General features: G+C 38.5%; 1 protein-coding gene across 2 annotated transcripts in view; it reads left to right on the top strand.

Moving 5' to 3' along the window:
- The window catches only part of ralgps1 (Ral GEF with PH domain and SH3 binding motif 1), a 106,404-nt gene that overhangs the window by 25,476 nt on the left and 66,965 nt on the right, over window positions 1-13,963 (top strand). For both annotated transcript variants that reach the window (XM_058388667.1, XM_058388668.1), the window contains 3 exons: window positions 3,651-3,734; window positions 6,616-6,705; window positions 9,658-9,750. In XM_058388667.1, coding sequence (XP_058244650.1) covers window positions 3,651-3,734; window positions 6,616-6,705; window positions 9,658-9,750 — 267 coding nt within the window. The remainder of the gene's footprint in view (window positions 1-3,650; window positions 3,735-6,615; window positions 6,706-9,657; window positions 9,751-13,963) is intronic.

Here is a 13,963-nt window from a genome sequence, read left to right as displayed (position 1 = left end):
ATGTGTGTGTGTGTGTAATCAGTTCAGCTCAGTTCTCTAGCTGAGGGAAGAAACTGTTTAACAGTCTGGTTGTGCTGGTCCGAATGCTTCGGTACCTCTTTCCGGATGGCAGAAGGGTGAAGAGTGTGTGTGAGGGGTGTGTGGGATCATCCACAATGCTGTTAGCTCTGCGGATGCAGCGTGTGGAGTAAATGTCTGTAATAGAGGGAAGAGAGACTCCAATGATTTTGCGATCCGAGACGGTGCAATTCCCAAACCAGGCAGTGATGCAGCTGCTCAGGATGCTCTCGATGGTCCCTCTGTAGAAGGTGGTCAGGATGGGAGGTGGAAGATGAACCTTCCTCAGCCTTCACAGGAAGTAGAGACGCTGCTGGGCCTTTCTGGTGATGGAGCTGGTGTTGAGTGACCAGGTGAGGTCCTCTGCCAGGTGAACACCAAGGAACCCATTGATGTTCAGTGGAGAATGGTCACTCTGTTCTCCTGAAGTCAACTACCATCTCTTTAGTCTTGTCGACATTCAGAGACAGGTTATTAACTTTACACCAGGCTGTTAGTTGTTGCACCTCCTCTCTATATGCTGACTCGTCGTTCTTTCTGATGAGACCCACCACGGTCGTGTCATCGGCGAACTTGATGATGTGGTTGGAGCTGTGCATTGCTGCACAGTCGTGAGTCAGCTGAGTGAACAGCAGTGGACTGAGCACACAGCCCTGAGGAGCTCCAGTGTTCAGTGTGGTGGTGCTGGAGATACTGTTCCCGATCCGGACTGACTGAGGTCTTCCAGTCAGGAAATCCAGGATCCAATTGCAGAGGGAGGTGTTGATGCCCAGCAGACTCAGCTTCTCGATCAGGTGCTGAGGAATGATCGTATTGAATGCTGAACTGAAGTCAATGAACAGCATTCGTAGGTAAGTGTCTTTTATTGTCCAGGTGTGTGAGGGCCAGATGGAGGGTTGTGGTGATGGCATTGTCTGTGGAGCGGTTTGGATGATACGCAAACTCCATGGGGTCGAGTGAAGGTGGCAGCAGGTTCTTAATGTGTCTCTTGATGAGCCTCTCGAAGCACTACATGATGATGGGTGTGAGTGCAACGGGACGGTAGTCGTTAAGACAGGACACTGGAGACTTCTTCGGAACGAATGGTCCCAAGCTTCATGTTATCGAGAGCATCCTGAGCAGCTGCATCACTGCCTGGTTTGGGAATTGCACTGTCTCGGACTGCAAGACCCTTCAGCGTATAGTGAGGACAGCTGAGAAGATCATCGGAGTCTCCCTTCCCTCTATCACAGACATTTACTCCACACGCTGCATCCGCAAAGCTAACAGCATTGTGGATGATCCCACACACCCCTCACACACACTCTTCACCCTTCTGCCATCCAGTAAGAGGTACTGAAGCATTTGGACCTGCACAACCAGACTGTTAAACAGTTTCTTCCCTCAGGCAATCGGGCATCTCAGCAGAGAACTGAGCTGAACTGGACACACGCACACACACGCGTACAACCAAGATTTGATCTCGGAGGAGAACTGAACTGTGCCGGACACAGACACACACACACTCTAAATTTTCCTGTTTGCACGCACATGCCACTTTGCATTTATATATATTTATATTAATCCTGTTTACATGTGTCGCTTTAATATCTGCAATCGCTGTATACACTGTTGTTTGCACATTGTCTTGTTCATTGCACAAAGTCGGCCTATATGTTGTTTGTCTGCACTGTCTTGTCTTGTCTTCCTGTGCACTTCTGTTGTATGTCTAGTTCTTAAAGACTGCACCTTAAGTATAGTTTAATTTTTTTTTTTTTAATTTTAATTTTTAAATTATAGTTTAATTTTTTTTTTTTTATCTCTGTCATAGCTCTATGTTTGTCTGCGTCACTGTACTTTGTGTTATGTGTAGCACCTCTGGTCTAGGAGGAACGTTGTTTCACTTCACTGTGTACTGCATCTGCTATATATGGTTGAAGTGACAATAAAGCTTCTTTGACTTTGACTTTGATTCTAATTTGTAACCATGACAATTAAAAAGAATCTTAGAGCTCTGGTGGCCAGGATGTTTATTGCACTGGTATGACCACATTAATGAATCCTTAGCAATTTACATTCATAGTTTCTTTGTCACAACCATTTTCTTATGAATACAGTATAGATGTGCTCGTGTGCATTTTAGTGGACTATATGTTGTGCAAAAATCCAGTAAGAGTATTCTCCGTATTTTCCTGTGGGAAGAAGTTCCTTCTCATTTTCTCTGTTTTTGCCTTGAAGCAGGGGAAGCTCTTCCCTGACTTCACTATCTTCCAGGCCTTGGTCCAACACAGCTTGCTGTAGATTGACTAAAGTTCAGGAAGCTTAGTGCGGATAGTCCACTTGGTTGAATGCACCAACCTCTGGAGTCCTGCTTGGAGCTGTTCCCAAGCCAGGCTGTGGTGCTTCTCAACTGGATGCTCTGTAAAAAAAAAAAAAAAAAAAAACAAAAAAAAAAAAAAAAAATCCTCAGCACCCTAAAGGGCAGTTTAAAGTGTCTTAAGTCTTAAGCGTCTAAGGTGGGAAAGACACTGACACCAGGTTGTTGATGTGACAGAACTTTGACAGGTCCTGTGTGATGTGAACATCCAGGTATCTAAAATTTACCCATGTATCTGAGATCATGTATCAGATACCCGGGTATCAGGCTTAAGTTGGAGACAGGCTGCATTTTATCTAATCAACAATGCATGTCAGACTATTGCAAACAATTATTACTGTAAGCGATTAGATGATGTTTACTTCTCCAGTGAGAAGTTTTACTTGTATGCTCAGTAGCATGATGTTAATCATTTTCTAATGTTTATGAAGTTTGAATTAAAGCTACTGCTCCTGCAGTAAGGTATGTTGTTATTCTGCTCGTAGACTTCGCAATATAGCAAAATAGTGGGTGTAAAACGTACAGTGATTAGCAAAGTAGAATGTTGCATATGACTGCTTTGGTGCTGATGCATCAAAATATGTTGTCTGCCGTTAGTCCATTGGTCACATTTCCATTAAACTGTGACTAGATATAGTATAGTTCAAATTGTTTATTATCGGTTATAGAGTGAGTAATGAGTGTGTAATGATGATAGTTGCATCATTAAAAAAAAGCACTATAAGCATACCATTGGCTAGTACTGATTAAGACAATAATAAGCTTAAATGGTTGAGCAATTTTAAAGGATTATTCAGATGATATATTATAAAATTTAAATATTAAGCTGTTGGTGAATTTGTAGAAAATCTACATGTAAAGTGCAAAAAACATGGACTGTAGCCAAAAGCACTTATGTGAACATATACAGTATATTGATTGTTGATGTGCACAAAAAGTTTTGTTCTTAAAATTTAAAGATTGAAGTCGGTTGAAGAAATATGAGATTCGAATACCTGATTTTAACCCTTAATAAGGAGTTACCACATAATGGTTGGTACAAAAAGTGTAAACTGTTACATTATTGTGAATCAAATGAGGGGTATATTGTTAATGTAAGAGTAAATGCTGATTATATCAGACACACAGTTAATATTCCCATAAGATTCCCTCTCTCTCTTGACACAGATAGAACCATATAAAACCAATGTAATTATATTAGTCACTGAAATGTTTTGCATTTTAAAATGTGTTTTAGGAATTGGCCAGCTGTGGATGGAATAAGAAGGAAAAGCACAACCTTGCACCCAACGTGGTGGCCTTCACCCGGAGGTTCAACCAGGTGAGAATTGTGGTTTATCTTAGAAATATTATAGTCTGAAAAGAGCCTGATCACCACTGTTAAGTAAAAGCCCTGGGAACCTTATTTGTCATGAATTCCATGAAGTACCCGGAGATTCTGTATAAACGTCTGCTGTCCGCTTTCAATAAACAACATCTGGGGCAGGGTTGCATCTTTCGTGAAGACACAAAATACATCCAAATTCAAAACTCATGCAAAAATGGTTAATTGACCACAGAATCAAGCTTTTGACGTAACCAGCCTATTCACGTGACCTAAATCCTATTGAAAACTTGTGAGGTTAGGTAAAGAATAGAGTCCACAGGAGAGGACTGTGGACCCTGCAGAATCTGGAGACATTCCACATTAAGGAGTGTCTCAGATTCCTTGCTTTGTATTTTATTGCATGCCAGTAATTCTGGAACTATCTAGAAACCAATCTCAGGAATAAAATAAGGAACCAAGGCTTAGACATGCAATACAAATATCATGCATGCCAGACCTCAGTAAGGCAGGCAGGTTACAAACAAAAAATCCCTGTACACCTTGCACTGACATGTTTTCAGTGATCCAGTTAGGAACTGATACTCGCTGCCCAGCCAGAACACCTCCAGGGTGGAATTCAAAATTCAATGGCTATCAGAGGTCCTAATGTGTGCCAGGAAACATACACAAAATCCAGATCCTTCCATCAGCATGCTTTTAGAAGCTCTCATTCCTTTTCTAGTCTTTTTTATAAGAGATTAAAAGAATCTGAAAGAATATAAAAAGCTCAGAGTGACTGCTTGAATTGGCATGGGGTTAAATAATGCTGCATCCCAATGCAAAAATTTGCATCATCTGAATTAGCCTATTAATTATGCGTATAATGTAATTGCACTGTTTGAACACCAGAGGCAATCTGCACAACCCATGAAACGAAAAAATATTATTATATTGAAACACAACAACATGTACAGTGCCCAAAAAAGAGGCCACAGATGATTGCCATTTTCCCTGACTTAGGAGTTTCCAGTTAAAATGATGATGGGTACTGTTAAGGAGCTTCAATCAGAATTTTTCACCAGGTCACAGAATTTGGAAGAATTTATACATTTATTCAGTTAATTTTAAGGTACAGTGAGCCTGTAGCACATTTTATTTTAAGATTTTAGCAGTTTTCTTATTTGTTTCATTTTGTACTGACAAAATGCATATTTGTTTATAATCCAGAAATCTTTAAAAAAGTCTTTTCAGTCATTTTCTTCATTAAAATTTATTTTTAATTCCCCTTCCCCTTACCTTTTCCCCTTTCTGATGCTGCTTTGTAGTACTGATTAATTTATAAATACTAGAAGTTTAAAATTGTTAAATTTGACTGTCAATTTTGGAGCTGGCTTTCAGTGACTGTTGCAACAATGGATTTTGGTAGTGCAGCTAGTCTCATTGTTGACTCGCAGTTCAAGCACCCCATTTGAATTCTAAATGAGTGAGTCAATGAGTGTGTCAGTCAGTCATCACATCTATAGGCATATTAAAAAAGACCAGCATGTACTGTGTGGGACAGCGATTTCTACTTACCAAATGTCCTGGAATATTACACTTAGAGTACTTTAAGATGACTTTGTTAAGACAATAACTGTAGTAATACTTGTATCAAAATTTTGTTTCATAAGTACCTAAAAATTGTCTTGCTACAAGATGTGTGTTTCCCACCTGGACCCAGAAAACTCAGAAAACACAGCATTTTCTGTGTGCCTCTTTTTCCAGACATGTGTCTAGGAAAAAATGTATTTTGGGCCAGTTGTGATATATATTACCTTTTTAAGATAGCAAATCAGATTTACAGCACTTTCCCTTTGGGGGAACTGTTACAGGCAGCCTGCTCGCTCTTGAAAAGTCTCCTACTGTTCAGTAGTGTGTTATTCTTAAGAGGACTGGGAAAAAGCTTAAGGTGAAAGTTTCATTAAGAATGAGGGACACTGGGGCTACAACACCACATGTTTAACAGTTTGAAAAAAGCCTGGATTGTTTTTCTTTGTAACATGTCACTTGTTCTGCTAATGCTGATCATAAATTTAATATACAACTAAAGGAATGCATGAAGAAATGATAGCTGTTATGTCTACTATGACTGCCCAGAGTTTTGCGACGCACAGGGTTTTCTTTATTTGTTTAGTGTGAGAGAAAGTTTTTATGGATTTGTGTTTCTTTTTGCACTCATTTGTTTAAGTACTTTAAACATGCAGAGTTGGATTAAAAAAAAAAACTATAATGAGTTGGGAGTTTATTTTTAAAACTTGGTTTTCATTTTATTACTAGCTTAATGATGCTGAGCTAGCTAAATCCATCTGACTTTTATTTTTTTAATTTATGAAGAATAAATTATTGATCAGGATAAGTACTTTGTCTTTTTTGTTTGATGTGGAAACCATGTACAGGTAGTACAGTCTGCACTGAAAGAATTGGAACAGCAAGGCCACTTTTTTGCTATTTACTAAAGAAATTTGAGATGATGATGATAAATCAGAATTTCAGCCTTTATTTTCTGGTATTTACATATTGATGTGTTAAACAACTTTGTACATGTCACCTTTTGTTTCAGACCACCCAAGAGCAAAAGTAAAGGAACAGATCATTCAAGTTTTTGTCACACACAATCATACACAGTGTATGTTTAAAATATGTTGTTGAAGATGTTAATTGTGATCAGTTGTTATTAAGACACATTATTACTGCTAGTTATATTATTTGTCAGTGCAGTCATAGAAAATTATTGATTAAATAGTGGCTATGCGTAACATTTAGAGATTATTGGGGTTCTGGTTTAAGTGAACCATATTCCTTCAGATTTCACATTTGAATTTAGAGTTTTTTGTTTGTTTGTTTTATGTGTGTTCAGGTGAGTTTCTGGGTGGTGAGAGAGATACTGACAGCACAAACTCTGAAGATCCGTGCTGAGATTTTGAGCCACTTCATCAAAATTGCAAAGGTGGGGACATCAGCTTGTCAAATAAATTCTGTTATAATAATAATAATAATAATAATAATAATAATAATAAATTCCATCAGTAACTAGTTTTGTTTAAACAATTTGTATTCCCTTTCTATATAATTTCCCATGGAATTAACCCAGTCTAGAAAGAAACCACTCTTTAAATCCTGTGAGCTGAGCCCGTTTGTACATGACATTTATGACTGTGTGAACGGCCGTGTGTTGTTACAGGATTAACGAGCTCCTTGGTAGGCACTTGAGGAGCACTGAAAACATGCAGGCCTGAGTCTGAGCTAAACATTCTAAGCATTCTCATAATGAATCTGATACTTGTCAAGTGAATCTTGACAGATCTTTTTTTTTTGTTAATTAACTTCATTGAGCAGTTCTGATAACAAGCTTAAAGTAAATGTTGGCGATGTTGCAATGGTTTGCTTAAACAACTGGGATGGTCGAAAATATCCTTCAAAAACAGAATTCAAAATATTTCTCAATTTCCACGTAAACAAAACTTAAACTTGATCTTTTCCATCTACTTTTCTTTTCTTTTCTCATTTTCTTTCTCATCTTTCTCTTTACATAATGTATTGAAAAAACACACACACAATACTCTGTTTTGTATTTCCACTCAGCTTGTCATAAAACTGTCTTTCTTCTGCTCATTGTGCATTTAACAGCTGTCATGTCATGAATTTTTTTTATTTTTTTTGCTTTGTTTTGTTTTTTAAATTCTGAGCGATGCTGAATCTAATTGAATTAGATTATTTTTTTCTTTACTAAAATAGATGTTTTTTCCCCTTGCTCATTTTGCCTCACATAGGAAGGCTAGACGACCACATGCAATTGCTGCTTTTACCGCTTCTCCCGGCTAGCTGCAAGCATGCTTCAGATAGCTTTAGAGGTCCACACTAACAACTTCACCACTAATGGCCAAACCAGATGACGGAAAACTTTTTCAACAAAAGCTGTTCAGAAAGACATTGCTGTTTAAACGTGAGAAATAGCAAAAGCATGACATCATCTGTGTGCAAGTGAGCCGGGAAAAAGTAAGAGGGTGAGAGTGATGGCTCTCTGCTGTTAGCGAATATCAAAGACAGGATTACACACTTTCTTCCTACAAAGCAGACCAACCACCTACTATTTAAGATTGAGTTCTTAAAGTTCTACATATATACATAGAATTGTAGTTTGTGTTTAATTTTATTTCAAATGGGTTTAATGAAATTGATTTGTCACCCTGTTAGTTTGAAAAGGGCAAAAGCTTGACATATTCAAAAAATACAGAAGGAAAAACATTAGAAAAAAAAAACAACTTAAGGAAGGGGAAAAGATCGATCTAGCCTTAGACAAGCAGAATTGAAAACAAATATGAAAATGACTTGTTCTTGATTTAGGGACAAACTTTTATGTAACCTTAAGCTTTTGGAAATGGGGCAATATTTGGAGGTGAGTTAAGTGTAACTCTACAAAAGTAACTATAAACTTTGAGCTATTTAGGCAGATATGTACGCATATAAGTTTGCCTAAAACAGACATATTGCAGTTTTGTTTAATTCAAAACACTCATTTTTTTCACTTTTTTAAGTGATGTCAGCTCTATCATGTGAGCTATTTGCACAAACTACTCTGCATCCCCCACCCACACAATGTGACTTCATGACCTCGAACTTCATGGCTTACGTTCAACAAGCTATATAACCGCACAATATATAAAATTGTAGTGCAAAATAATAGGATATCCTGGACCCAGTGCTACTTTAAAGGATGCTGAATACAGTAATCCCCCGCTATATCGCAGTTCATATATTCTGGTTCCGGTATATCGTGGATTTTTATTTGGAACATTTTTAATCTACTTTTTTGCGGATTTTCCAGGTATATCGCAGTATCCGCAAACCTTATAGTGAATTATTTTTTATGGTGAAATAAGGTAATTTATTAATAAAAATATAATTATTAATTAATAAAGTGTTAATAATATATAACATATTGTACAGTGTAGCGTTGTTTATGAAAGCGCGGTGTGGGGATGCTGAAAATCAAAATACAGCATGGCTGGAGGAATGAGTCTGGCCAATCAGAATGCCCCATTCATTTAATGACGGTTGTGATTGGCTGCTGGCTATGCATGCAGTTGGAGAAAGAGAAGCAGAATTCTCCAGCATCCCAGTTCTTCGCATGTCACTGTCCCGAGTGTTTCGTTTTGTTCTGTGTATGCTGTATTTTTACGGTTTTTCTGCAAGCCTTGTTATGTCGCCCACCTTCTAAGGCTTCTGGCAAGGAACATACATACATACAGTACTCACTATGAACGTGATATTTCTACGTATTTACCCAAAATTCATCTCGCTATATGCTTGCAAATGTTTTCTCTGTGTGTGTTTAAAGACTGGGAGGGTAATTTATGTCTTAAACAATAAAAAAAAAGCATTTGGGGGTGGAGTCTGTGTATCGCAGATTTTCGTTTATCGCGGGGTAGTTTTGGAACGCAACCCCCGCGATGAACGGGAGATTACTGTAGTGAGATGTAATACATAGAACTATCCATCCATTAATATACTGGCAGAGTAATAGACTTCTATTAGATGTTTTTTTGTGTTTGTAGTCTTCTCGTTTATATGTCATCATACTTTATTGTGAATATACTATTGAAAATGAAGTCTGAATATGACTCTAAACAATGAGTCTGAATGTGTAACTTTCTCCATGTAAATATTGGCAAAACATTTGGACTCAAATCGCCAACTATGAATACAGCCCATATGCTCATGTATTATTTTACAATAAAGGATAATTTCAATATTGGATATAGCAATGTACTGGATTCAGTATTGTATCTGATCTCTTAATGATCCTCATATTTATGCAGATGTTTTTGCTTCTTGTTGTAATTTCAAGGATTTTGTATGTGATTTTGTCAGATTATTTTTTTTGTTTATGTCCCTACAGAAACTGCTGGAGCTGAATAACCTGCACTCTCTGGTATCTGTGGTGTCGGCCTTACAAAGTGCACCAGTCTTCAGACTGAGCAAGACATGGACAGTAGGAACATGAACATATTCTCTTCCAAATTACTGTTAATTTCTTCATTGTAATGACCATTTTATCTTTAGCCTAACTGTATAACTAGAAGGGTTTTTTTTTTTTTTTTTTTTTTTTTTTTTTTTTTTTTTAAAAGATGGATATTTTGCATGAGCTTGTAAGGACAGTACTAAAAAGGGAAACCCATCCTGTGCTCTTCAGGACTATTGGCAGATGGGGGCACCTCATCCCTTTCAAAAAGGTTGTAATAAAAGAGATGCTGTCCATCGGGTTACACATACACTTTATTAGGAATACCTATACACCTAATTATTCATGCAATTATCTAATCAGTCAATCATGAGGCCCAGTTCTGTGCATGAATCATGCAGTTAGGGGCAGCTTTGGGTAATGTTCACAAGAACCAGCAGAATGGGGGGAGGGATTTCCATACAAAACAGTCTCTACAGTTTTCTAGTTTTGCAGCTGGATATGCATTGTTGTCCATCCGCCTCAAGGTTCAGCATGCATTCTGAGATGCTTTTCTTGGCATACTTTTGACCTTTAACACTTTGAGTATTGTTACTGACTATTTGTATTAATTTATGGCCACAATGTACTATTTTCTAATGGCTACTACCATCAATATAATGCACCATGTCTCACAGCAAATGTCATCTCAGTCTGGTTTCATAAACATGACAGTGAGTTCAGTGTTCTTTAATGATCATTCAGATTTTAATCCAGTGAACACCTTTATTATGTGGTTGAATGGTACAGAAAGTGTACCTGGAATTTCCAGGAATTGTGTGATGCAATCATGTCAACATGGACCAGAATCCATGTTTCCATCATCTTGTGTAATCCATGCCATGAAGAACTGTGGCTGTTTTGAGAGAAATGATGGAGGCCTTACCCAGTATTAGTATAGTGTTCATGCTAAAGTGTTCAATGGGTCTATGTGCAAAGCACATACTGCCTTGAGGATATGCATGTCTGACTGTTGAAATCTTTCCTGTGTCCCCACTCCAGCCTCAAAGCAGGTGTCTGCAATTATGATCTTTCTCCAGTGGGCAACTGATCTCATGTAGTCCTATTAAAATGTCTCTTTTTGAGATCTCTGGTCCATTCCTAGACTTTTCTGAACAGGTCAAAAGAAAATAATGCTGCATCTACTGTCAACAATCCTATCATATTCAGCAGGAGCCATAGCAATCTGTCTGAATCTGATGCAATGCAATAATGTCTGCCACACATTCTCAGTGAATCTAACTTCATGTAGCTGAATAGTTTGGCCTGCTTCAATTTTGGGGAGCTCTTTTCAGAGTTCAGAGTGAGTCCAAGCACCTCAGTATGTGCAAGGAAAGTGGACATGTTTTGTTTGGCCTGCTCCTTGGTGGCTGTCCATGGTGATTTAAAGTATGGCAGTATTTTGATGTCTCTGGCTATTTGGTGACAAAATGCTGCTTGCATACATCTGAAACACACCCATAGCAATAAAGAGAGCTCAGTGCAGTTTTTGATTGCAACTCCAACCACCAACCCCTGTCTGACAGGGGGGTCTGCTGTGCAATGCACTTTGGTGGTAGGGCCTGGTGCCTTCTAGGAGCAGCCTGAAAAAGGTCTTCTATTTGTGATCGTGTTCCTGTGTCTAGTGTTTAGTGTCTGGTGAGTTGTGCAGACTACAGTGTCTGGGTCTAATCAGGCTCTGAATCAAGGTCTAAATCTGCCAGCACATGGGTTGTCCAAGCTGCTTTCTTAAGATGATCAGTGTCAAGCCAAATGAGGTCATAGCTGGTGTCCATCTTCATGGATTCAAGTTGCAAAAATGTAACTTTCCCTTGACGTGGAACTGGAATCTGATTTTTTGGACTTCAGTCCTAAGAAGTATGATGGGTGTATTTCTTCTTGTGGTGTGCCATACAAGTTAGCTGCCAGCCCACTGCCTACCTTGCAATAAAATTGTTTCAGGATTTTGCTATGAAAATTGACATTCCACTATACCCCTGTTTTCTGCTTAGCTAATAGGTACAGGGGCGCACCATCACTGTTGCTCTTCATTTACAAAAAGATGATTCAACTGTTGGATTATGTTCTTATACCAAAGTCTGTTTGTTCTTTTAAAAGAAAATCATACAATTGGTGTTTTAATGAGGAGCGTGAAAAGTGCTCATTCAGTCTAGAATCCTGCATAGGTTTTAATTTGGTTGAGGTCTGATGACTTTGTCAGCCACAGCATTTGATTTATGCAAATTTCCATGTCATTAGTGACTCTAGCACCTCTTCACTAGCAATTTATATGCATATTAACATAGTCGGTAGTATGAATTAGTTAGTATGAACAGACAAATTAATGTCAGGGTAGAGTGAAATAATGAATAGCTTGTATAATAGGCTAAGTAAAAATAATGGCTCATTTGCTGAAAAGATTAATGGTTGCTGTTTGGAGACTTTGGTTTATGTTAAAGGTGTTTGAAATGGCTTTTCTCAACACTCAGTGGAAGCATGCTGCTTTCAGTTTTGCAAATGACATCTAGGAAAATAGCATAAAATTATAAAGTCCAGTGAAAACTATGAAAGCCAAACAAAAAAAAAATTCCAAAAAACCTAGGCTGCATATCAGCAGTTTTTGAAGAACTAAGACAATTAAACCAGTTGGCTTTGTTTTCATTACCATGGAAGTAACAAGTTTTTTATAAATTCTCATTTTTTTCCTCAGTTTTCTTTTATAGTCTGCCATTAAATCTCCTACCACTGCCTGGCCTCTAAAATTACATTTATGAGGCCTAATTTTGGCTGATCTCTCACTGGAGTGGGATTAAACATGTGTTTGTGTAAGACAGACACAAAGAAAAAGCATTTGACAGCATGAGAATGAAAAAAAGCTTGTGCCCTAAGATGAGGTGAATTCACGTTACATTTCTCTCACCTAAAGTCAATACCCAATTTTGTTGTAATATATACTTGTGATGGAGTGCTAACTTTGTTAGCAGTAAGTAATTATAACATTAAGATAATGCAGTTCACATGGTTACATTTTAGAAATATGCTAGAATTCTGCAGCTGAATGTATTATGCTTGCATGTTTTATAATACAATCTGATTGCATGTCCAGCAAAATTCTCAGATCTTTCTGTAACAAACCCAAGAACTGAGGTAAAACTGATCAAATTTTATTAGGTACTGCTGTCAGTGTTGGCTTAAAATAGTTTCTTGATTTGTGAAAGACATCATTTTGCCTGCTTATCAGCCACGTTTGAACATTTCCAGGAAATTCCACACGGCATCTGGCTACTTGTACAGTATCTCACAAAAGTGAATACACCCCTCACATTTTTGTAAATATTTTATTATATCTTTTCATGTGACAACACTGAAGAAATGACACTCTGCTACAATGTAAAGTAGTGAGTGTACAGCCTGTATAACAGTGTAAATTTGCTGTCCCCTCAAAATAACTCCACACACAGCCATTAATATCTAAACCTTTGGCAACAAAAGTGAGTACACCCCTAAGTGGAAATGTCCAAATTGGGCCCAAAGTGTCAATATTTTGTGTGGCCACCATTATTTTCCAGCACTGCCTTAACCCAGTCCATCACCTTTACAGTCAGCTTCTTTAGCAAGGCAGTGGTCGTCTTGGAGGTGTGTTTGGGGTCGTTATCATGTTGGAATACTGCCCTGCGGCCCAGTCTCTGAAGGGAGGGGATCATGCTCTGCTTCAGTATGTCACAGTACATATTGGCATTCATGGTTCCCTCAATGAACTGTAGCTCCCCAGTGCTGGCAGCACTCATGCAGGCCCAGACCATGACACTCCCACCACCATGCTTGACTGAAGGCAAGGCACACTTGTCTTTGTACTCCTCATCTGGTTGCCGCCACACACGCTTAACACCACCTGAAACAAATTTAAGTTTATGTTGGTCTTATCGGACCACAGGACATGGTTCTGGCCATGTCCGTAGTCTGCTTATCTTCAGCAAACTGTATGCGGGCTTTCTTGTGCATCATCTTTAGTAGAGGCTTCCTTCTGGGACGATAGCCATGCAGACCAATTTGATGCAGTGTGCGGCGTGTGGTCTGAGCACTGACAGGCTGACCCCCCATCCCTTCAACCTCTACAGCAATGCCGGCAGCACTCATGCGTCTATTTCCCAAAGACAACCTCCGGATATGACGCTGAGCACGTGCACTCAACTTCTTTGGTCGACCATGGCGAGGCCTGTTCTGA

This window comes from Hemibagrus wyckioides, linkage group LG05 (genome assembly GCF_019097595.1).
Source record: "Hemibagrus wyckioides isolate EC202008001 linkage group LG05, SWU_Hwy_1.0, whole genome shotgun sequence".
NCBI lineage: Eukaryota > Metazoa > Chordata > Actinopteri > Siluriformes > Bagridae > Hemibagrus > Hemibagrus wyckioides.
Note: the sequence above shows the minus strand (reverse complement) of the source record. Positions and strands in the feature narration are given on the sequence as shown.